We start from the raw sequence: 27133 nt of genomic DNA, 5'->3' as shown, positions 1-27133 counted from the left end.
ATTTAACACAGCTGTTTCCCCTATATACTGAGATACCACCGGTACCTATATAACACAGCTGTTTCCCCTATATACTGAGATACCACCGGTACCTATATAACACAGCTGTTTCCCCTATATATTGAGATACCACTGGTACCTATTTAACACAGCTGTTTCCCCTATATATTGAGATACCACTGATACCTATATAACACAGCTGTTTCCCCTATATATTGAGATACCACCAGTACATATATAACACAGCTGATTCCCCTATATACTGAGATACCACCAGTACCTATATAACACAGCTGCTTCCCATGTATACTGAGATACCACCGGTACCTTTGTATACACAGCTGTTTCCCCTATATACTGAGATACCACCAGTACCTATATAACACAGCTGTTTCCCCTATATATTGAGATACCACTGGTACCTATTTAACACAGCTGTTTCCCCTATATATTGAGATACCACTGATACCTATATAACACATCTGTTTCCCTTATATACTGAGATACCACCAGTACCTATATAACACAGCTGTTTCTCCTATATACTGATATACCAACAGTACCTATATAACACAGATGCTTCCCCTATGCACTGAGATACCACCAGTACCTATATAACACAGCTGTTTCCCCTATATACTGAGATACCACCAGTACCTTTATAACACAGCTGTTTCCCTTATATACTGAGATACCACCAGTACCTATATATCACAACTGTTTCCCCTATATACTGAGATACCACCAGTACGTATATAACACAGCTGATTCCCCTATATACTGATATATCACCAGTACCTATATAACACAGCTGTTTCCCCTATATACTGATACCACCAGTACCTATATAACACAGCTGCTTCCCCTATATACTGAGATACAACCAGTACCTATATAACACAGCTGCTTCCCCTATATACTGAGATACCACCGGTACCTATATAACACAGCTACTTCACCTATATACTGAGATACCACCAGTACCTATATAACACAACAGCTTCCCCTATATACTGAGATACCACCGGTACCTATATAACACAGCTTATTTCCCTATATACTGAGATACCACCGGTACATATAGAACACAGCTGTTTCCCCTATATACTGAGATACCACCAGTACGTATATAACACAGCTGTTTCCCCTATATACTGAGAGGCCACCAGTACGTATATAACACAGCTGCTTCCCCTATATACTGAGATACCACTGGTACCTATATAACACAGCTGTTTCCCCTATATACTGAGATACCACCAGTACGTATATAACACAGCTGTTTCACCTATATACTGAGATACCACCAGTACCTATATATCACGGCTGTTTCCCCATATACTGAGATACCACCAGTACCTATATAACACAGCTGCTTCCCCTATATACTGAGATACCACTGGTACCTATATAACACAGCTTATTTCCCTATATACTGAGATACCACCGGTACATATATAACACAGCTGTTTCCCCTATATACTGAGATACCACCAGTACCTATATAAACAGCTTTTCCCCCTATATACTGAGATACCACCAGTACCTATATAAAACAGCTGCTTCTCCTATATACTGAGATGCCACCAGTACCTATATAACACAGCTGTTTCCCCTATATACTGAGATATCACCAGTACCCATATAACACAGCTGTTTCCCCTATATACTGATACCACCAGTACCTATATAACACAGCTGCTTCCCCTATATACTGAGATACAACCAGTACGTATATAACACAGCGGCTTCCCCTATATACTGAGATACCACTGATACCTATATAACACAGCTGTTTCTCCTATATACTGATATACCACCAGTACCTATATAACACAGATGCTTCCCCTATGCACTGAGATACCACCAGTACCTATATAACACAGCTGTTTCCCCTATATACTGAGATACCACCAGTACCTTTATAACACAGCTGTTTCCCTTATATACTGAGATACCACCAGTACCTATATATCACAAGTGTTTGCCCTATATACTGAGATACCACCAGTACGTATATAACACAGCTGATTCCCCTATATACTGAGATATCACCAGTACCCATATAACACAGCTGTTTCCCCTATATACTGATACCACCAGTACCTATATAACACAGCTGCTTCCCCTATATACTGAGATACAACCAGTACCTATATAACACAGCTGCTTCCCCTATATACTGAGATACCACCGGTACCTATATAACACAGCTACTTCACCTATATACTGAGATACCACTGGTACCTATATAACACAACAGCTTCCCCTATATACTGAGATACCACCGCTACCTATATAACACAGCTTATTTCCCTATATACTGAGATACCACTGGTACATATAGAACACAGCTGTTTCCCCTATATACTGAGATGCCACCAGTACGTATATAACACAGCTGCTTCCCCTATATACTGAGATACCACTGGTACCTATATAACACAGCTGTTTCCCCTATATACTGAGATACCACCAGTACGTATATAACACAGCTGTTTCACCTATATACTGAGATACCACCAGTACCTATATATCACGGCTGTTTCCCCATATACTGAGATACTACCAGTACCTATATAACACAGCTGCTTCCCCTATATACTGATATACCACTGGTACCTATATAACACAGCTTATTTCCCTATATACTGAGATACCACCGGTACATATATAACACAGCTGTTTCCCCTATATACTGAGATACCACCAGTACCTATATAAAACAGCTGCTTCTCCTATATACTGAGATGCCACCAGTACCTATATAACACAGATGTTTCCCCTATATACTGAGATACCACCAGTACGTATATAACACAGCGGCTTCCCCTATATACTGAGATACCACTGATACCTATATAACACAGCTGTTTCCCCTATATACAGAGATACCACCAGTACGTATATAACACAGCTGTTTCATAGTAACATAGTAACATAGTAACATAGTAGATAAGGTTGAAAAAAGACTGAAGTCCATCGAGTTCAACCTATACAAATCTAAAATACTTACAAAAAGCTCCAGTTAAGCTTAAATAACCCCATTAAAATGTGACCCATTTAATACTAGCAATCATATCCATGAATTTTGTTTATATACAGAAATTTATCCAGACTATTTTTAAATGTATCTATGGTATTGGCATTCACTACCTCCTTTGGTAATGAGTTCCACAATTTTATTGCTCTTACAGTGAAAAAACGTTTCCGTTGCAGGAGATTAAATCTCCTTTCCTCCAACCTTAAATTATGACCTCTTGTCAGAACCAATTTTCTTGGAATAAAAAGAGCTTCTGCCATCTCTGTATATGGGCCTTGAATATATTTATATAAAGTAATCATGTCACCTCTCAAGCGCCTTTTTTCTAAAGAGAACAGACCCAGTTTGGCTAGCCTCTCCTCATAGGTTAATTTCTCCAATCCCCTTATTAGCTTTGTGGCCCTTCTCTGAACTTTTTCTAGTTCTGCAATATCTTTTTTAGCAATCGGTCCCCAGAACTGCACTCCAAACTCAAGGTGAGGTCTTACCAGGGCTTTATATAATGACAGAATTATGCTTTCCTCCCTTGAATCAATGCCTCTTTTAATACATGCTAGTATCTTATTAGCCTTTGAAGCCGCTGCCCTGCATTGTGCACTCATCTTTAGCTTGTTATCTATTACTACTCCCAAATCCCTTTCCTCCTGTGTTTGGCTAAGTCTTGTCCCATTTAAAAAATACATAGCCTGCTTATTTTTACTTCCAAAATGTAGAACCTTACATTTTTCCGTATTAAATCTCATTTTCCATTCACTTGCCCATAGTTCTAATTTTAGCAAATCCCTTTGCAAAGAGAGTTCATCCTGCTCTGACCTAATGACCTTACTTAACTTAGTATCATCCCCTATATACTTAGATACCACCAGTACCTATATAACACAGCTGTTTCCCCTATATACTGAGATACCACCAGTACCTATATAACACAGCTGTTTCTCCTATATACTGAGATACCACCAGTACCTATATAACACAGCTGTTTCCCCTATATACTGAGATACCACCAATATGTATATAACACAGCGGCTTCCCCTATATACTGAGATACCACTGGTAGCTATATAACACATCTGTTCCCCCTATATACTGAGATACCACCAGTACGTATATAACACCGCTGTTTCCCCTATATACTGAGATACCACCAGTACCTATATAACACAGCTGTTTCCCCTATATACTGAGATACCACCAGTACCTATATAACACAGATGCTTCCCCTATATACTGAGATACCACTAGTACCTATATAACACAGCTGTTTCCCCTATATACTGAGATACCACCAGTACCTATATAACATAGCCTCTAGTTCTTATTGTTCTGTTTACTTTTATAGGGAAAGTAAAGTTGAAATGAAAGAAATTGGATAGATCATAGAATTGTAAGCAACTTTCTAATTTACTTTTATGAATTTTGCTTAGTTCTTTTGGTATCCTTTGATAAAGAGTAGCCCTACATGAGCTCATGAGTGTGCACCTTGCAGCAGTGACTACAACAATGTTAATAGCAAATACTGCTGCCACAGAAAGACACATGCACGCTCCTGACACTACCTACAATAAGAACACATGCACGCTCCTGACACTACCTACAATAAGAACACATGCACGCTCCTCACACTACCTACAATAAGATCACATGCACGCTCCTGACACTACCTACAATAAGAACACATGCACGCTCCTCACACTACCTACAATAAGAACACATGCACGCTCCTCACACTACCAAAGTTTAGGCAAATAAATAGGAACGTTGTATAAATCTGCTGACTTATGAAAGTTTTTTCCTCTGTCTCTTTAATTGAATTACTCACACACTGTGCCTGTAGTAAACAGAGAGGTTTTATTGTTGTAGTTGTAAAGAAAGGAGACAGTTTAAAGGCAAGGCAGGCAGGTGTCTAGGGTGTCACTGCTTGTGATTCTGTCTGTCACACAATAAGCAGAGAGGCTGGGACAATAATAAAAACAAGATAACACCATTTTGTTAAATGCAGATTGTGCCAAGGGGTTCGGAGGCCGCTATGGAGTTCAGACTGACCGTGTTGACAAGGTGAGAGACAGCTAAGAAAGAGTTAAATCCTAAGGAGAATCAATTAAGTATAAAATATTAATATTTACCATTTGTATTTAATCACATTGTAATCCATCTATGGTTTTATATTCATCATGTATCATGTGACCCTGCTCTATCATGTATAGGGGCCATGAAAGGGGTAAAGTGGCCATGAAAGGGGTAAAGGGGCATGTAACATGCCAGCGATTGGCACAGGGCAGTAATTGGTTGAGGGGGCATGTAAAAGGGCAGCGATTGGCACAGGGCAGTAATTGGTTGAGGGGGAATGTAACAGGGCAGCGATTGGCACAGGGCAGTAATTGGTTGAGGGGGCATGTAACAGGGCAGCGATTGGTACATGGCAGTAATTGGTTGAGGGGGCATGTAACAGGGCAGCGATTGGCACAGGGCAGTAATTGGTTGAGTGGGCATGTAACAGGGCAGCGATTGGCACATGGCAGTAATTGGTTGAGGGGGCATGTAACAGGGCAGCGATTGGCACAGGGCAGTAATTGGTTGAGGGGGCATGTAACAGGGCAGTGATGAATACTCAGCAGTTATAGGGTATGGGGCATGCATCAGGGCAGTGATGGGTACACAACAGTTATAGGGTGAGGGGCCACGTAACAGGGCAGTAATGGGTACAGGGCAGATATAGGGTGAGGGGTCATGTAACAGGGCAGTAATGGGTACAGGGCAGTTATAGGGTGAGGGGCCATGTAACAGGGCAGTGATGGGAACAGAGCAGTTATAGGGTGAGGGGCCATGTAACAGGGCAGTGATGGGTACAGGGCAGTGATGGGTACAGGGCAGTTATAGGGTGAGGGGTCATGTAACAGGGCAGTGATGGGTACAGGGCAGTTATAGGGTGAGGGGCCATGTAACAGGGCAGTGATGGGAACAGGGCAGTTATATGGTGTGGGGTCATGTAACAGGGCAGTAATGGGTACAGGGCAGTTATAGGATGAGGGGTCATGTAACAGGGCAGTGATGGGTACAGAGCAGTTATAGGGTGAGGGGCATGTAACAGGGCAGTGATGGGTACAGGGCAGTTATAGGGTGAGGTGCATGTAACAGGGCAGGGATGGGTACAGGGCAGTTATAGGGTGAGGGGCATGTAACAGGTCAGTAATGGGTACATGGCAGATATAGGGTGAGGGGCATGTAACAGGGCAGTGATGGGTAAAGGGCAGTTACTGGGTGAGGGGCATGTAACAGGGCAGTGATGGGTACAGGGCAGTTATAGGGTGAGGGGCATGTAACAGGGCAGTGATGGGTACAGGGCAGTTATAGGGTGGGGGGCATGTAACAGGTCAGTAATGGGTACAGGGCAGTTATAGGGTGAGGGGCATGTAACAGGGCAGTGACAGTACAGGGAAGTTATAGGGTGAGGGGTCATGTAACAGGGCAGTGATGGGTACAGGGCAGTTATAGGGTGAGGGGCATGTAACAGGGCAGTGATAGGTACACACAGTTATAGGTGAGGGGCATGTAACAGGGCAGTGATGGGTACAGGGCAGTTATAGAGTGAGAAGCCATGTAACAGGGCAGTAATGGGTACACAGCAGTTATAGAGTGAGGGGCATGTAACAGGGCAGTGATGGGTACACAGCAGTTATAGAGTGAGGGGCATGTAACAGGGCAGTGATGGGTACAGGGATGTTATAGGGTGAGGGCCATGTAACAGGGCAGTAATGGGTACACAGCAGTTATAGGGTGAGGGGCATGTAACAGGGCAGTGATGGTACAGGGAAGTTATAGGGTGAGGGCCATGTAACATGGCAGTGATGGGTACAGGGCAGTTATAGGGTGAGGGGCATGTAACAGGGCAGTGATGGGTACAGGGCAGTTATAGAGTGAGGGGCCATGTAACAGGGCAGTAATGGGTACACAGCAGTTATAGAGTGAGGGGCATGTAACAGGGCAGTGATGGGTACACAGCAGTTATAGAGTGAGGGGCATGTAACAGGGCAGTGATGGGTACAGGGCAGTTATAGGGTGAGGGCCATGTAACAGGGCAGTGATGGGTACAGGGCAGTTATAGGGTGAGGGGCATGTAACAGGGCAGTGATGGGTACAGGGCAGTTATAGGGTGAGGGGCATGTAACAGGGCAGTGATGGGTACAGGGCAGTTATAGCGTGAGAAGCCATGTAACAGGGCAGTGATGGGTACAGGGCAGTTATTGGGTGAGGGGCATGTAACAGGGCAGTGATGGTACAGGGAAGTTATAGGGTGAGGGGCATGTAACAGGGCAGTGATGGGTACAGGGCAGTCATAGGGTGAGGGGCATGTAACAGGGCAGTGATGGGTACAGGGCAGTTTTAGAGTGAGGGGCCATGTAACAGGGCAGTGATGGGTACACAGCAGTTAGAGTGAGGGGCATGTAACAGGACAGTGATGGGTACACAGCAGTTAGAGTGAGGGGCATGTAACAGGGCAGTGATGGGTACAGGGCAGTTATAGGGTGAGGGGCATGTAACAGGGCAGTGATAGGTACAGAGCAGTTATAGGGTGAGGGGCCATGTAACAGGGCAGTGATGGGTGCAGGGCAGTTATAGGGTGAGGGGCATGTAACAGGGCATTGATAGGTACAGGGCAGTTATAGGGTGAGGAGCCATGTAACAGGGCAGTGATGGGTACAGGGCAGTTATAGGGTGAGGGGCATGTAACAGGGCAGTGATGGGTACAGGGCAGTTATAGGGTGAGGAGCCATGTAACAGGGCAGTGATGGGTACAGGGCAGTTATAGGGTGAGGAGCCATGTAACAGGGCAGTGATGGGTACAGGGCAGTTATAGGGTGAGGGGCATGTAACAGGGCAGTGATGGGTACAGGCAGTTATATGGTGAGGGGAATGTAATAGGGCAGTAATGGGTACAGGGCAGTTATAGGGTGAGCGGCATGTAACAGGGCAGTGATGGGTACAGGGCAGTTATAGAGTGAGGGGCATTTAACAGGGCAGTGATGGGTACAGGGCAGTTATAGGGTGAGGGGCATGTAACAAGGCAGTGATGGGTATAGGGCAGTTATAGGGTGAGGGCCATGTTACAGGGCAGTGATGGGTACACAGCAGTTATTGGGTGAGGGGCATGTAACAGGGCAGTGATGGGTACACAGCAGTTATAGGGTGAGGGGCATGCAACAGGGCAATAATGGTTTCAGGTCAGTTATAGGGTGGGGGGGCCATGTAACAGGGCAGTGATGGGTACATGGCAGTTATAGGATGAGGGGCATGTAACAGGGCAGTGATGGGTACAGGGCAGTTATAGGGTGATGGGCATGTAACAAGGCAATGATGGACACAGGACAGTTATTGGGTGAGGGGCCATGTAACAAGGCAATGATGGGCACAGGGCAGTTATTGGGTGAGGGGCATGTAATATTGCAAGGTACAAGGACAGTATTGAGGGCATGTAACAAGGCAGTGATGGGTACAGGGCAGTTATTGGGTGAGTGGCCATGTAACAGGGCTGTGATAGGTACAGAGCAGTTATAGGGTGAGGGGCATGTAACAGGGCAGTAATGGGTACTGAGCAGTTATAGGTTGAGGGGCCATGTAACAGGGTATTAATGGGTACAGGGCAGTTATAGAGTGAAGGGCATGTAACAGGGCAGTGATGGGTACAGGGCAATTATAGGGTGAGGGGCATGTAACAGGGCAGTGATGGGTACAGGGCAATTATAGGGTGAGGGGCATGTAACAGGGCAGTGATGGGTACAGGGCAGTTATAGGGTGACGGGCATGTAACAGGGCAGTGATGGTTACAGGGCAGTTATAGGGTAAGGGGCCATGTAACGGGGCAGTGATGGGTACAGGGCAGTTATAGGGTGAGGAGCCATGTAACAGGGCAGTAATGGGTACAGGGCAGTTATAGGGTGAGGGGCATGTAACAGGGCAGTGATGGGTACAGGGCAGTTATAGGGTGAGGGGCATGTAACAGGGCAGTGATGGTGCAGGGCAGTTATAGGGTGAGGGGCCATGTAACAGGACAGTAATGGGTACAGGGCAGTTATAGGGTGAGGGGCATGTAACAGGGCAGTGATGGGTACACAGCAGTTATAGGGTGAGGGGCATGTAACAGGGCAGTGATGGGTACACAGCAGTTATAGGGTGAGGGCCATGTAACATGGCAACAATGGTTACAGGGCAGTTATAGGGTGAGGGGCCATGTAACAGGGCAGTGATGGGTACCGGGCTGTTATAGGGTGAGGGGCATGTAACAGGGCAGTGATGGGTACAGGGCAGTTATAGGGTGATGGGCATGTAACAAGGCAGTGATGGACACAGGACAGTTATTGGGTGAGGGGCCATGTAACCAGGCAATGATGGGCACAGGGCAGTTATTTGGCGAGGGGCATGTAACAAGGCAGTAATGGGCACAGGGCAGTTATTGAATGAGGGGCATGTAACAGGTTTGTGATGGGTACAGGGCAGTTATAGGGTGAGGGGTATGTAACAAGGCAGTGATGGGCACAGGGCAGTCATTTGGTGAGGGGCATGCAATAGGTTTGTGGTGGGTACAGGGCAGTTATAGGGTGAGGGGGCATTTAGCAGAACAGTGATGGGTACAGGGCAGTTATTGGGTAAAGGGCCTGTAACAAGGCAGTGATGGGCATAGGGCAGTTATTGGGTGAGGGGCATGTAATATGGTAAGGTACAAGGACAGTATTGAGGTTATGTAACAGAGCAGTGATGGGTACAGGGCAGTTATTGGGTGAGGGGCATGTAATATTGTAAGGTACAAGGACAGTATTGAGGTTATGTAACAGAGCAGTGATGGGTACAGGGCAGTTATTGGGTGAGGGACATGTAATATTGTAAGGTACAAGGACAGTATTGAGGTTATGTAACAGAGCAGTGATGGGCACAGGGCAGTTATTGGGTGGGGGGCATGTAATATTGTAAGGTACAAGGACAGTATTGAGGTTATGTAACAGAGCAGTGATGGGCACAGGGCAGTTATTGGGTGGGGGGCATGTAATATTGTAAGGTACAAGGACAGTATTGAGGTTATGTAACAGAGCAGTGATGGGCACAGGGCAGTTATTGGGTGGGGGGTGGGACAGACCCCTCTGTCAACCTCCCTACGGATTATGGATTCGGGTATTATGTTAAGTCACCCTGTGCCCATTATAGGTACAGGGTGCAAATCCAACAGTACTGGAGGGGTTAACTTCAGTTTTGAGTAACTGTTAGTTTTGAGTAAATTTATTGTCTGAGACAGTTGTTGTTAGCAGTTGATGTTGTTGCACCAGTTTTTAAGCAGTGGCCAGAAGCAAAATAAATGGCTGATTTAGACTTAAACTTGGACTGAATTATTTAGATGACATTTTTAAGATGAGGATGTCTCTGCCTAACTAAAAGATATTGCGGATCCTACTGCCTCTCCGCTACAATTGGTGGCAAGCGACGGGTTAGTCCTCATAGCCCAGAAGAGCAACTACACATCCGGACCTAATGGGAATACAGTATGAAAGGCTGAAAAGAGCCACCCTTAAAGACCTGCTAGAACAACGGGGCAGACAAGCCAGTAACCTCAGGAAGAGGGAGATTATTACAATACTGACCGAGATGGACGGAGTACCAGGGCCCAAAGGAACCAATGAGCCCAGCATATCAGACAGAACTCCCGAAGAAGCAAGCTTTGACCGGGCGGTTAAAATAAGACTGGCACATTATGGCCCCAACCCGACTGCCGAAATTATCGACCGGGTCATAGCCGCTGTGGAGGCCAACCTACTTCGCCAAAGCGGCGCTGCAGCAGCCCAAGTCACAGCAACCCCAGTGGAAAAGAGAAAAGTACATTTTGCAGCTTTTAAAAACTTCCTGGAAACAGAAGGAAAGATTGATGGGTACCTTGCGGATTTTGAGAGGCAATGTGCGCTACACAAGGTACCCGTAGAGGACTGGGTCACGATATTATCCGGAAAATTATCCGGCCGGGCCAGCGAGGTTTTTCGGGCCATTCCAGATGAGGAAGTCAGGGATTATAATGTTGTAAAAGAGGCTCTGCTCTCCATGTATGCGATTACACCGGTGGCATAGAGGAGACGGTTCAGAGACACTGATAAACTAGCTGGAGATTCCTACATTGAGTGGGCATGTAAGGTGCACCGCACAGCAGCTCACTGGATAGCGGGGTGCCAAGCCATATCTGGGGAAGAGGTGCTGCAGCTTTTCCTGTTGGAACATTGCTTCGACAAGTTATCCGCAGGAGTTAGAGAGTGGGTTTGGGACCGTAAACCCTCCACCCTGCATGAAGCTGCTCGCCTGGCAGATGAGTATACGGATGCCCGCAAACTGGACACTGCTACCACTAAGATCCCTGCCAGAGTGGAGTACAGACCCACAGTCACCCCAGCAGCTACCAGTTACCAACCCCCGGCGCACCGCTCTACCACACCGCCTTCAGCCACGAACTATCCTCGGACAGCCCGGTTCGGCTCACGGGATTACTCACAGCCTATTCGGTGCTTTGGATGTAAGCAACTAGGGCACAAAAGACCAGAGTGTCCCCTAAACACAGCGAACCAAGCACAGTCCTGGAGAAGACCCGCCAGCGGAAACCCACGTAACCCTCAGCCTGCTGCCCACTGCATAGAGGAGGAAGAATGCTGGGGCATCCTACATGAAGCAGACCCCGTGCAAGCTGCCCACCGGGATAACCGGCAACAGCACTGGCAACTGGTTAAAGTGAATGGGAAGGAGGTCAGTGGTCTACGGGATACTGGTGCTACCATGACCTTGCTCCAAAAGAACTTGGTGTCTGAGAACCAGCACACCAGAGACACTGTGGCTGTGAGGGTAGCAGGGGGCGCTGTGTTCCACCTACCTGTTGCCCGGGTACATTTGGATTGGGGAGTGGGCTCTAGACATGTGAATGTGGGGGGTCATGAAGGACTTACCAGCTGATGTTCTCCTTGGAAATGACTTGGCCCCCCTTATTTCTGCCTACGCTCCCATGGGTCCCGCCAATGTTAACCCTGTGACTATCCGTGCCCAGATCCGTTGAGACCCAGGACGCTGAGCTCAGTAAATCTCTGTCCACTATTGATACGTAAAAGTCCCGTTACAATGCGCTGATGAAGGAGAAGAGTCAAGTAGAAGATAAAATGGTCACGTTAAACAATCACGTAACGGTGCTAGCGGGAAAAAACAGGAGCGCAGAGGAAAAAGCTCGTTTAGAACGGGAATCTCTGCTAGACAAGCTGCACCGACAGACCGCAGAAAACACCAGCTTCAGAGTGGAACATGAAACATTAAAGACAAACTTAGCGACACTGGAGGAGAAGCTGACGCTGGCTCATTTTGAGGTGCAGCAACTCAAGGGCACCCTACGTCAGTATGAAGGGCTTGTGGATACCTATAAAGAGCAGGTACAAAAAACTTGTAAAGAAGCCGATGAGATTTGTCTCCAACTGGAAAGAAGCGTCTCTGAAAACAAAAACTTGAAGGAATGTTTAGCCCTGGTCTGGGCACTGAAGAAGTTGAACCCTTATTTATACGGACAGGAATTCTCTCTCATAATGGGAATGCAGATGGATTGTCCCAACAAACTGACATTCCTACCACCTCCTAGTCCGGTCATCCCCAAGTTGACCCGCCAAAGGGTCAAGCGGGGTCTGCCGGAGTGTCCCACCAGGAGGGGGCCATGTGACAGACCCCTCTGTCAACCTCCCTACGGATTATGGATTCGGGCATTATGTTAAGTCACCCTGTGCCCATTATAGGTACAGGGTGCAAATCCAACAGTACTGGAGGGGTTAACTTCAGTTTTGAGTAACTGTATTGTCTAAGACAGTTATTGTTAGCAGTTGTTGTTGTTGCACCAGTTTTTAAGCAGTGGCTAGAAGCAAAATAAATAGCTGATTTAGACTTAAACTTGGACTGAATTATTTAGACGATATTTTTAAGATGAGGATGTCTCTGCCTAACTAAAAGATATTGCGGATCCTACTGCCTCTCCGCTACAGGGGGCATATAATATTGTAAGGTGCAAGGACAGTATTGAGGTTATGTAACAGAGCAGTGAGGGGTACAGGGCAGTTATTGGGTGAGGGGCATGTAATATTGTAAGGTACAAGGACAGTATTGAGGTTATGTAACAGAGCAGTGATGGGCACAGGGCAGTTATTGGGTGGGGGGCATGTAATATTGTAAGATACAAGGACAGTATTGAGGTTATGTAACAGAGCAGTGATGGGCACAGGGCAGTTATTGGGTGAGGGGCATGTAATATTGTAAGGTACAAGGACAGTATTGAGGTTATGTAACAGAGCAGTGATGGGCACAGGGCAGTTATTGGGTGAGGGGCATGTAATATTGTAAGGTACAAGGACAGTATTGAGGTTATATAACAGAGCAGTGATGGGCACAGGGCAGTTATTGGGTGAGGGGCATGTAATATTGTAAGGTACAAGGACAGTATTGAGGTTATGTAACAGAACAGTGGTGGGTACAGGGCAGTTATTGGGTGAGGGGCATGTGATATTGTAAGGTACAAGGACAGTATTGAGGTTATGTAACAGAGCAGTGATGGGCACAGGGCAGTTATTGGGTGAGGGGCATGTACTATTGTAAGGTACAAGGACAGTATTGAGGTTATGTAACAGAGCAGTGATGGGTACAGGGCAGTTATTGGGTGAGGGGCATGTAATATTGTAAGGTACAAGGACAGTATTGAGGTTATGTAACAGAGCAGTGATGGGTACAGGGCAGTTATTGGGTGGGGGGCATGTAATATTGTAAGGTACAAGGACAGTATTGAGTTTATATAACAGAGCAGTGATGGGTACAGGGCAGTTATTGGGTGGGGGGCATGTAATATTGTAAGGTACAATGACAGTATTGAGGTTATGTAACAGAGCAGTGATGGGCACAGGGCAGTTATTGGGTGAGGGGCATGTAATATTGTAAGGTACAATGACAGTATTGAGGTTATGTAACAGAGCAGTGATGGGTACAGGGCAGTTATTGGGTGGGGGGCATGTAATAGGTTTGTGGTGGGTACATGGCAGTTATAGGGTGAGGGGGCATTTAGCAAACACTGATGGGTACAGGGCAGTTATTGGGTGAGGGGCATGTAATATTGTAAGGTACAAGGACAGTATTGAGGTTATGTAACAGAGCAGTGATGGGCACAGGGCAGTTATTGGGTGAGGGGAATGTAATATTGTAAGGTACAATGACAGTATAGAGGTTATGTAACAGAGCAGTGATGGGCACAGGGCAGTTATTGGGTGAGGGGCATGTAATATTGTAAGGTACAATGACAGTATTGAGGTTATGTAACAGAGCAGTGATGGGCACAGGGCAGTTATTGGGTGAGGGGCATGTAATATTGTAAGGTACAAGGACAGTTTTGAGGTTATGTAACAGAGTAGTGATGGGCACAGGGCAGTTATTGGGTGAGGGGCATGTAATATTGTAAGGTACAAGGACAGTATTGAGGTTATGTAACAGAGCAGTGATGGGCATAGGGCAGTTATTGGGTGAGGGGCATGTAATATTGTAAGGTACAATGACAGTATTGAGGTTATGTAACAGAGCAGTGATGGGCACAGGGCAGTTATTGGGTGAAGGGCATGTAATATTGTAAGGTACAAGGACAGTATTGAGGTTATGTAACAGAGCAGTGATGGGTACAGGGCAGTTATTGGGTGGGGGGCATGTAATATTGTAAGGTACAAGGACAGTATTGAGGTTATGTAACAGAGCAGTGAGGGGTACAGGGCAGTTATTGGGTGAGGGGCATGTAATATTGTAAGGTACAAGGACAGTATTGAGGTTATGTAACAGAGCAGTGATGGGTACAGGGCAGTTATTGGGTGAGGGGCATGTAATATTGTAAGGTACAAGGACAGTATTGAGGTTATATAACAGAGCAGTGATGGGCACAGGGCAGTTATTGGGTGAGGGGCATGTAATATTGTAAGGTACAAGGACAGTATTGAGGTTATGTAACAGAACAGTGGTGGGTACAGGGCAGTTATTGGGTGAGGGGCATGTGATATTGTAAGGTACAAGGACAGTATTGAGGTTATGTAACAGAGCAGTGATGGGCACAGGGCAGTTATTGGGTGAGGGGCATGTACTATTGTAAGGTACAAGGACAGTATTGAGGTTATGTAACAGAGCAGTGATGGGTACAGGGTAGTTATTGGGTGAGGGGCATGTAATATTGTAAGGTACAAGGACAGTATTGAGGTTATGTAACAGAGCAGTGATGGGTACAGGGCAGTTATTGGGTGGGGGGCATGTAATATTGTAAGGTACAAGGACAGTATTGAGTTTATATAACAGAGCAGTGATGGGTACAGGGCAGTTATTGGGTGGGGGGCATGTAATATTGTAAGGTACAATGACAGTATTGAGGTTATGTAACAGAGCAGTGATGGGCACAGGGCAGTTATTGGGTGAGGGGCATGTAATAGTGTAAGTACAATGACAGTATTGAGGTTATGTAACAGAGCAGTGATGGGCACAGGGCAGTTATTGGGTAAGGGGCATGTAATATTGTAAGGTACAATGACAGTATTGAGGTTATGTAACAGAGCAGTGATGGGTACAGGGCAGTTATTGGGTGGGGGGCATGTAATAGGTTTGTGGTGGGTACATGGCAGTTATAGGGTGAGGGGGCATTTAGCAAACACTGATGGGTACAGGGCAGTTATTGGGTGAGGGGCATGTAATATTGTAAGGTACAAGGACAGTATTGAGGTTATGTAACAGAGCAGTGATGGGCACAGGGCAGTTATTGGGTGAGGGGCATGTAATATTGTAAGGTACAATGACAGTATTGAGGTTATGTAACAGAGCAGTGATGGGCACAGGGCAGTTATTGGGTGAGGGGCATGTAATATTGTAAGGTACAATGACAGTATTGAGGTTATGTAACAGAGCAGTGATGGGCACAGGGCAGTTATTGGGTGAGGGGCATGTAATATTGTAAGGTACAAGGACAGTTTTGAGGTTATGTAACAGAGTAGTGATGGGCACAGGGCAGTTATTGGGTGAGGGGCATGTAATATTGTAAGGTACAAGGACAGTATTGAGGTTATGTAACAGAGCAGTGATGGGCATAGGGCAGTTATTGGGTGAGGGGCATGTAATATTGTAAGGTACAATGACAGTATTGAGGTTATGTAACAGAGCAGTGATGGGCACAGGGCAGTTATTGGGTGAGGGGCATGTAATATTGTAAGGTACAAGGACAGTATTGAGGTTATGTAACAGAGCAGTGATGGGCACAGGGCAGTTATTGGGTAAGGGGCATGTAATATTGTAAGGTACAATGACAGTATTGAGGTTATGTAACAGAGCAGTGATGGGTACAGGGCAGTTATTGGGTGGGGGGCATGTAATAGGTTTGTGGTGGGTACATGGCAGTTATAGGGTGAGGGGGCATTTAGCAAACACTGATGGGTACAGGGCAGTTATTGGGTGAGGGGCATGTAATATTGTAAGGTACAAGGACAGTATTGAGGTTATGTAACAGAGCAGTGATGGGCACAGGGCAGTTATTGGGTGAGGGGCATGTAATATTGTAAGGTACAATGACAGTATAGAGGTTATGTAACAGAGCAGTGATGGGCACAGGGCAGTTATTGGGTGAGGGGCATGTAATATTGTAAGGTACAATGACAGTATTGAGGTTATGTAACAGAGCAGTGATGGGCACAGGGCAGTTATTGGGTGAGGGGCATGTAATATTGTAAGGTACAAGGACAGTTTTGAGGTTATGTAACAGAGTAGTGATGGGCACAGGGCAGTTATTGGGTGAGGGGCATGTAATATTGTAAGGTACAAGGACAGTATTGAGGTTATGTAACAGAGCAGTGATGGGCATAGGGCAGTTATTGGGTGAGGGGCATGTAATATTGTAAGGTACAATGACAGTATTGAGGTTATGTAACAGAGCAGTGATGGGCACAGGGCAGTTATTGGGTGAGGGGCATGTAATATTGTAAGGTACAAGGACAGTATTGAGGTTATGTAACAGAGCAGTGATGGGTACAGGGCAGTTATTGGGTGAGGGGCATGTAATATTGTAAGGTACAAGGACAGTATTGAGGTTATATAACAGAGCAGTGATGGGCACAGGGCAGTTATTGGGTGAGGGGCATGTAATATTGTAAGGTACAAGGACAGTATTGAGGTTATGTAACAGAACAGTGGTGGGTACAGGGCAGTTATTGGGTGAGGGGCATGTGATATTGTAAGGTACAAGGACAGTATTGAGGTTATGTAACAGAGCAGTGATGGGCACAGGGCAGTTATTGGGTGAGGGGCATGTACTATTGTAAGGTACAAGGACAGTATTGAGGTTATGTAACAGAGCAGTGATGGGTACAGGGTAGTTATTGGGTGAGGGGCATGTAATATTGTAAGGTACAAGGACAGTATTGAGGTTATGTAACAGAGCAGTGATGGGTACAGGGCAGTTATTGGGTGGGGGGCATGTAATATTGTAAGGTACAAGGACAGTATTGAGTTTATATAACAGAGCAGTGATGGGTACAGGGCAGTTATTGGGTGGGGGGCATGTAATATTGTAAGGTACAATGACAGTATTGAGGTTATGTAACAGAGCAGTGATGGGCACAGGGCAGTTATTGGGTGAGGGGCATGTAATAGTGTAAGTACAATGACAGTATTGAGGTTATGTAACAGAGCAGTGATGGGCACAGGGCAGTTATTGGGTAAGGGGCATGTAATATTGTAAGGTACAATGACAGTATTGAGGTTATGTAACAGAGCAGTGATGGGTACAGGGCAGTTATTGGGTGGGGGGCATGTAATAGGTTTGTGGTGGGTACATGGCAGTTATAGGGTGAGGGGGCATTTAGCAAACACTGATGGGTACAGGGCAGTTATTGGGTGAGGGGCATGTAATATTGTAAGGTACAAGGACAGTATTGAGGTTATGTAACAGAGCAGTGATGGGCACAGGGCAGTTATTGGGTGAGGGGCATGTAATATTGTAAGGTACAATGACAGTATAGAGGTTATGTAACAGAGCAGTGATGGGCACAGGGCAGTTATTGGGTGAGGGGCATGTAATATTGTAAGGTACAATGACAGTATTGAGGTTATGTAACAGAGCAGTGATGGGCACAGGGCAGTTATTGGGCGAGGGGCATGTAATATTGTAAGGTACAAGGACAGTTTTGAGGTTATGTAACAGAGTAGTGATGGGCACAGGGCAGTTATTGGGTGAGGGGCATGTAATATTGTAAGGTACAAGGACAGTATTGAGGTTATGTAACAGAGCAGTGATGGGCATAGGGCAGTTATTGGGTGAGGGGCATGTAATATTGTAAGGTACAATGACAGTATTGAGGTTATGTAACAGAGCAGTGATGGGCACAGGGCAGTTATTGGGTGAAGGGCATGTAATATTGTAAGGTACAAGGACAGTATTGAGGTTATGTAACAGAGCAGTGATGGGTACAGGGCAGTTATTGGGTGGGGGGCATGTAATATTGTAAGGTACAAGGACAGTATTGAGATTATGTAACAGAGCAGTGATGGGTACAGGGCAGTTATTGGGTGAGGGGCATGTAATATTGTAAGGTACAAGGACAGTATTGAGGTTATGTAACAGAGCAGTGAGGGGTACAGGGCAGTTATTGGGTGAGGGGCATGTAATATTGTAAGGTACAAGGACAGTATTGAGGTTATGTAACAGAGCAGTGATGGGTACAGGGCAGTTATTGGGTGGGGGGCATGTAATATTGTAAGGTACAAGGACAGTATTGAGGTTATGTAACAGAGCAGTGATGGGCACAGGGCAGTTATTGGGTGAGGGGCATGTAATTTTGTAAGGTACAAGGACAGTATTGAGGTTATGTAACAGAGCAGTAATGGGCACAGGGCAGTTATTGGGTGGGGGGCATGTAATATTGTAAGGTACAAGGACAGTATTGAGGTTATGTATCAGAACAGTGATGGGCACAGGGCAGTTATTTGGTGGGGGGCATGTAATATTGTAAGGTACAAGGACAGTATTGAGGTTATGTAACAGAGCAGTGATGGGCACAGGGCAGTTATTGGGTGAGGGGCATGTAATATTGTAAGGTACAAGGACAGTTTTGAGGTTATGTAATAGAGCAGTGATGGGTACAGGGCAGTTATTGGGTGGGGGGCATGTAATATTGTAAGGTACAATGACAGTATTGAGGTTATGTAACAGAGCAGTGATGAGTACAGGGCAGTTATTGGGTGAGGGGCATGTAATATTGTAAGGTACAAGGACAGTATCGAGGTTATGTAACAGAGCAGTGATGGGCACAGGGCAGTTATTGGGTGAGGGGCATGTAATATTGTAAGGTACAAGGACAGTATTGAGGTTATGTAACAGAGCAGTGATGGGCACAGGGCAGTTATTGGGTGAGGGGCATGTAATATTGTAAGGTACAAGGACAGTATTGAGGTTATGTAACAGAGCAGTGATGGGCACAGGGCAGTTATTGGGTGAGGGGCATGTAATATTGTAAGGTACAAGGACAGTATTGAGGTTATGTAACAGAGCAGTGATGGGCACAGGGCAGTTATTGGGTGGGGGGCATGTAATATTGTAAGATACAAGGACAGTATTGAGGTTATGTAACAGAGCAGTGATGGGTACAGGGCAGTTATTGGGTGGGGGGCATGTAATATTGTAAGGTACAAGGACAGTATTGAGGTTATGTAACAGAGCAGTGATGGGCACAGGGCAGTTATTGGGTGAGGGGCATGTAATATTGTAAGGTACAAGGACAGTATTGAGGTTATGTAACAGAGCAGTGATGGGCACAGGGCAGTTATTGGGTGGGGGACATGTAATATTGTAAGTGTTACAGAAGCATTAGTTATTTTGTTGTGAAGAGCTTATTTCCCAGCAGCAATGCCTGAACCAGCAAGCCAGCGCCTAAGAAGGGCTCCAAGAAAACTGTAACAAGTATCATTTCATAAAGAGTTAATTTTTTTTTCCAGCTTTTAGAAACTATTGCCTAAATACACGTTTGCTGGCCTCAGCTCTAAGTTTAGTGATAACCAATCCCATTGTCTAATCACATCTGGAGCCAGACTGCTAATTGATAAGATGAACTTGTAAACTTGTTATCTTAAGTACTGTAATCCTATTGTGGCCTGTCAAAGGACAGTGCTCTCTATCTAAATGTGTGATGGGGGATTTTGTGCTTCCCCCCCTCTCCCCCTGGGAGTGCCCTGTGTAACCTTAATAAAAAGCAGGCTGGGCATCCCAGTCCTGAGTTCTTGTTTGACCCTCAATCGCAGCATTGACTCGTTTTTGTGGGCAGAAGGGTATCCTAGCTGTACTGCAGCTAAGGGAGATTATTCTATATTTGCGAGACTCATATAGAATACTATGGAAAGCAGCTTCTCCCCTCTTTAGCAATAGGGATCCAGGCTACTAAGCGGTCCATCTCTCAGCGAGACTAAGGGTAACCGTAACATTTGGCGGCAGCGGCGGGATTTTCCTGAATTTCCTAGGAGAGGTACAGAACGGATGGAGAGCGCTTACGAAAAATTGAAGCGTACAACCCTAAAGGATTTACTTGAAAGCAGAGGGGGGTACGCCAGCAACCGGCCGAGGAGAGAGCTGATCGCAGAATTGACCGAACTGGATCAGAGCTTCACAATGGCGGAAACACCGACCACGATTAGTGACGAAAAAAACAGGATTGTTCGGGAAAGGCTGTCATTATACGGGCCGAACCCCTCCATGGAATTGGTACAGCAGTTGATGGCGGAGGCGGACGAGGATATACAAGAGACTCGAGCCCACAAACTCAACCTAGCGAACGCACACCGCAATGCTGAAGCCCCGCAGGTTATCATCCCTGTCGAAAATGCTGGGAGGCCCAAGATACCCTATGCGGCATTTCGACCCTTCCTAGAGAGCGAGACAGGGATTGATGAATATTTGGCGGACTTCGAAAGGCAATGTGCCCTGCACCAGATTCCCAACAGAGAGTGGCCCACGATATTGTCTGGGAAACTATCCGGGCGAGCCCTGGAAGCCTTTCGTACTCTGGGTGCTGAGGAAGTGACACAGTATGAGCTAGTTAAGGAGACACTGTTGCGACGGTACGCTGTAACTCCGGACACGTATCGCCGACAGTTTCGGGGCACGGAAAAGAAGCCTAACGATACCCATATGGAATGGGCGCACCGAATGCGGAGAGCGGCAAATCACTGGCTGAGCGGAAGTAAAGCGGTGACTGGGGAGGAAATTTTACAATTGTTTCTCTTAGAACATTTTTATAATGGCATGGAACAGCAAGGGAAGGAATGGCTGCGAGACAGGCGGCCTTCTACCTTAGAAGAAGCAGCCAAATTGGCCGATGAACATTATGACTCCCGTCTTCACGAACCCATGAACTACCGAGCTCCAGCACGGGTCGAACCCAGAGAGGTTTACCGTGCACCTCCTCGTGCTGAATTCCGAGCCCCGGTGCCCACAGGGCCCGTCCGACACTCAGGACCACCCAATAACAGCTCTGAGCGTCCAAGACCGACTTGCCACCGATGCAAGCAACCAGGGCATTTCATGGCTAGCTGCCCCCTTAATACGCACCAGACACCCAGGAATTACAATTACCCCTCTGGGTCCTATCGTCCGGCCCGGGCCCTCTGTGTTAACCAAGAGGCCCCTATGGAGGGATATGTGGGGCCGCTTCACGAGGCAGACCCTGTATATGCTGCCTCAGATAACCGCCAGCACCATCGGCAGAGGGTATGGCTCAAGGGGCGATCTACCGAGGGATTGCGAGACACAGGGGCTACTATCACGCTGGTACAGAGTCATTTGGTGCCAGAGCACAAGCGATCCGGACAGACTGTGGCCGTTAGAGTGGTGGGGGGGGGGGGGGATGTGTACAAAATTCCAACAGCTAAAGTGCATCTTGATTGGGGAGCGGGAAAGGGGGGCTGTGAACGTGGGCCTAATGGATAATTTACCTGCCGAAGTACTACTGGGCAACGATTTGGGCCCCATGACTTCTGCCTATGCTCCAGTATGCAACAACGAGGCGGACCCAGTGACTACACGGGCCCAAGCCCGGACGGAGCGAGAGCTCTCACCAGTGCGGGAGACACAGGTAAGACCTACCCCGACCTTGCCTGACAGGTTAGGCCCCATACCCTGGGACACCCCAGATGCTTTCGAGGCAGAGTCTAAGACTGACCCGACCTTACAAAAGTACCGGGAACGAGCAGAGACCAGAGGGGGCGGGGCAGATAACGAAACATTCTTATGGGAAAAAGGGAAACTATACCGCTGGACAGAGAAAAGGGGACAGCGTAGGCGACAGCTGGTAGTGCCCCACAAATACCGTCAAGAAATCCTCAAAATAGGCCACGACATCCCCTTAGCAGGCCACCTAGCCGTAACCCGTACCCTACACTGCATTACTCACACGTTCTTTTGGCCAGGGGTGCACGCTGACGTTAGAACTTACTGTAACACCTGCGATGTGTGTCAACGAGTAGGAAGGCGAGGTGATCACCCTAAAGCCCATCTAGTAAATATGCCCATTGTAGAGGAACCCTTCAGCCGGGTTGCTATTGACCTAGTGGGACCACTGGCTACCCCTAGTCCCTCCGGTAAGCGCTACATTCTTACCGTAGTGGACCTACGCTACCAGGTACCCAGAGGCTGTCGCCCTATCCAACATACAAGCGGATACGGTAGCGAATGCACTAGTACAGGTGTTCTCCCGGGTAGGATTTCCAAAAGAAATCCTATCCGACCGAGGCACCCAATTTACGGCTGAATTGACCCAACAACTCTGGCAGGTTTGCAAAATTAAGTCCCTCCTGAGCTCCCCATACCACCCCCAGACGAACGGGCTGTGTGAGAGGTTCAATGGGACCCTCAAGCAAATGCTCAAGACGTTCACTCAGGAATACCGAGACTGGGAACGCTTCCTGCCGCACCTCCTATTTGCTTATCGGGAGGTGCCCCAGGAAACGACAGGGTTCTCTCCCTTCGAGTTGCTCTACGGAAGAAAGGTACGGGGACCCCTAACCTGATCCGGGAGCACTGGGAGGGAGAGATGGAGGTTGACGGTGTCCCCATTGTGCCATACGTGCTGGAACTCAGGGACCGAATGGAGCAATTAGCCAAATCCGTGCGGGCTAATCTCCAGTTGGCCCAGAGAAGACAGAAAGTATGGTACGATCGGGGGGCCCGAAAGAGAATCTTCACCATAGGACAAAAGGTGTTAGTACTTAAGCCGGTGAAGACAGACAAATTGCAGGCGTCCTGGCAGGGTCCTTACCAGATCGTCGAGAAAAGGGGAGACACCACTTATGTGATAGCTAGCTGCCATGACAACAATCTTAGAAAGACATTCCATGTAAACATGCTCAAGGAATATTTTGAGCGACCAGAGAACGTGACAGCCGTATGTTGTTCCCCTCAGGAAGACCCCGACAGTTTACCCATTCCAGACCTATTAGAAAAGAGTCTCCCCACAGGTATAGTGGCGCAGGTTCAGATAGGGGACCGACTTAGCCCCACTGAAAGGGAGCAAGCTCAACCAACTCCTCCAGTCCAAACACCTCACCTTCTCCCCGAAGCCAGGGTACACTACTTTAACCACCCACCAGGTAGATACTCCGGGACAAGCTCTCCCTTGCGCCAGGCTCCGTACCGAATCCCCGAAGCAGTTAGGACAGGAATAAAGAGAGGAGAGTCGATGAGATGCTCCAGCTCAGGGTAATTGAGCCCTCCGATAGTCCCTGGGCCTCCCCAGTTGTCTTGGTGCCCAAGAAAGATGGGACCCACCCGGTTCTGCGTAGACTATCGGAGGCTCAATGAAAATACCGTGACGGACGCTTACCCTATGCCCAGGGTAGACGAGCTACTCGATCGTATAGCCAGGGGAATTACCTGACCACTATTGACCTCTGCAAAGGTTACTGGCAGATTCCCCTGGCCCCGGAGGCTATCCCCAAGTCGGCATTCGTCACCCCCATTCGCTTATATCAGTTTAGGGTAATGCCGTTTGGGATGAAGAACGCCCCAGCTACATTCCAGCGCTTGGTGGATAGGCTCCTGGATGGCTTCCAGAGTTTTGCTTGCGCCTACCTGGATGACATAGCGATCCACAGTGAGTCCTGGGAGGACCACTTAGCTCATGTGGGAATGGTTCTGGATCAGATCCGGGCTGCTGGCCTGACTCTGAAGCCAGAAAAATTCCACTTTGGGATGGCCGAGGTACAGTACCTGGGTCACCGGGTGGGGTGTGGAAAGCAGCGACCAGAGCGGCCAAAATAGAGAGCTGTCGCCAATTGGCCCACCCCCATCACTAAGACTCAGGTCCTAGCCTTCCTGGGCATGGCAGGGTACTATAGACGGTTCGTACCAGACTACAGCACACTTGCCAAACCCCTGACTGACTTGACCAAGAAGAACTTACCTCGACAGGTCCTGTGGTCTCCCCACTGTGAAACGGCTTTCCAGGCTCTCAAAATGCTCTAATTAACGCTCCTGTCTTGGCGGCTCCAGCCCTTAACAAACGTTTTATCGTCCATACAGATGCTTCCATGTTCGGGCTGGGAGCCGTCCTCAGCCAAGTAGGCGAAGATGGAGGGGAGCATCCAGTTGCCTACATCAGCCGGAAGCTCCTGCCCCGCGAAGTCAGCTATGCAGCGGTCGAAAAGGAGTGTTTGGCTTTGGTGTGGGCATTAAAGAAATTGACTCCCTATTTATATGGTCAGGAGTTCACTTCTGGTCACCGACCATAACCCGTTGGTGTGGCTGAACCGGGTCTCTGGAGATAACGGCAGGCTATTACGTTGGAGCTTATCGTTGCAACCCTTCAATTTCACCATTACTTACAGACCTGGGAAATAGAATGGCAACGCCGACGGGTTGTCCAGACAAACCGACCTCAGCCCCGCATAACCAGCGGTCTGGACAGCCTTAGTCTGCCCCGAAAAGGGGTCAGACCGTGTCTGCCAGAGTGTTCCACAGAAAGGGAGCACTGTTACAGAAGCATTAGTTATTTTGTTGTGAAGAGCTTATTTCCCAGCAGCAATGCCTGAACCAGCAAGCCAGCGCCTAAGAAGGGCTCCAAGAAAACTGTAACAAGTATCATTTCATAAAGAGTTAATTTTTTTTTTCAGCTTTTAGAAACTATTGCCTAAATACACGTTTGCTGGCCTCAGCTCTAAGTTTAGTGATAACCAATCCCATTGTCTAATCACCTCTGGAGCCAGACTGCTAATTGATAAGATGAACTTGTAAACTTGTTATCTTAAGTACTGTAATCCTATTGTGGCCTGTCAAAGGACAGTGCTCTCTATCTAAATGTGTGATAGGGGATTTTGTGCTTCCCCCCCTCTCCCCCTGGGAGTGCCCTGTGTGCATGTAACCTTAACAAAAAGCAGGCTGGGCATCCCAGTCCTGAGTTCTTGTTTGACCCTCAATCGCAGCGTTGACTCGTTTTTGTGGGCAGAAGGGTATCCTAGCTGTACTGCAGCTAAGGGAGATTATTCTATATTTGCGAGACTCATATAGAATACTATGGAAAGCAGCTTCTCCCCTCTTTAGCAATAGGGATCCAGGCTACTAAGCGGTCCATCTCTCAGCGAGACTAAGGGTAACCGTAACAGTAAGGTACAAGGACAGTATTGAGGTTATGTAACAGAGCAGTGATGGGCACAGGGCAGTTATTGGGTGAGGGGCATGTAATATTGTAAGGTACAAGGACAGTATTGAGGTTATGTAACAGAGCAGTGATGGGCACAGGGCAGTTATTGGGTGAGGGGCATGTAATATTGTAAGGTACAAGGACAGTATTGAGGTTATGTAACAGAGCAGTGATGGGCACAGGGCAGTTATTGGGTTAAAGGGCCTGTAACAAGGCAAGTGATGGGCACAGGGCAGTTATTGGATGGGGGGCATGTAATAGGTTTGTGGTGGGTACAGGCCAGTTATAGGGTGAGGGGGCATTTAGCAAACACTGATGGGTACAGGGCAGTTATTGGGTGGGGGGCATATAATAGGTTTGTGGTGGTTACAGGGCAGTTATAGGGTGAGGGGGCATTTAGCAAACACTTATGGGTACAGGGCAGTTATTGGGTGAGGGGCATGTAATATTGTAAGGTACAAGGACAGTATTGAGGTTATGTAACAGAGCAGTGATGGCTAGAGGGCAGTTATTGGGTGAGGGGCATGTAATATTGTAAGGTACAAGGACTGTATTGAGGTTATGTAACAGAGCAGTGATGGGTAAAGGGCCAGTTATTGGGTGGGGGGGCATGCTAATATTGTAAGGTCCAAGGGACAGTAATTGAGGTTATGTAACAGAGCAGTGATGGGATAAGGGCAGTTATTGGGTGGGGGCATGTAATATTGTAAGATACAAGGACAGTATTGAGGTTATGTAAACAGAGCAGTGATGAGCACAGGGTAGTTATTTGGGTGAGGGGCATGTAATATTGTAAGGTACAAGGACAGTATTGAGGTTAATGTAACAGAGCAGTGATGGGTACAGGGCAGTTATTGGGTGGGGGGCATGTAATATTGTAAGATACAAGGACAGTATTGAGGTTATGTAACAGAGCAGTGATGAGCACAGGGCAGTTATTGGGTGAGGGTGGGCATGTAATATTGTAAGTAACAAGGACTGTATTGAGGTTATGTAAAAGAGCAGTGATGGGCACAGGGCAGTTATTGGGTGAGGGGCATGTATATTGTAAGTTACAAGGACAGTATTGAGGTTATGTAAACAGAGCACTGATGGGTTACAGGGCAGTTATTGGGTGGGGGGGCATGTAATATTGTATGGTACAAGGTCAGTATTGAGGTTATGTAACAGAACAGTGATGGGCACATGGCAGTTATTGGGTGAGGGGCATGTAATATTGTAAGATACAAGGACAGTATTGAGGTTATGTAGCAGAGCAGTGATGGGCACAGGGCAGTTATTGGGTGAGGGGCATGTAATATTGTAAGATACAAGGACCAGTATTGAGGTTATTGTAACAGAGCAGTGATGGGTACAGGGGCAGTTA

General features: G+C 47.0%; 1 protein-coding gene across 1 annotated transcript in view; it reads left to right on the top strand.

Moving 5' to 3' along the window:
- The window catches only part of LOC128662504 (hematopoietic lineage cell-specific protein-like), a 783082-nt gene that overhangs the window by 512689 nt on the left and 243260 nt on the right, over positions 1-27133 (top strand). Inside the window, 1 exon segment of the mRNA XM_053716283.1 lies at positions 5043-5098. Within this exon segment, the coding sequence (XP_053572258.1) occupies positions 5043-5098 (56 nt within the window).

This window comes from Bombina bombina, chromosome 6, assembly GCF_027579735.1.
Source record: "Bombina bombina isolate aBomBom1 chromosome 6, aBomBom1.pri, whole genome shotgun sequence".
NCBI classification, from domain to species: Eukaryota; Metazoa; Chordata; class Amphibia; order Anura; family Bombinatoridae; genus Bombina; species Bombina bombina.
This window is presented reverse-complemented; position numbering and strand designations above follow the sequence as displayed.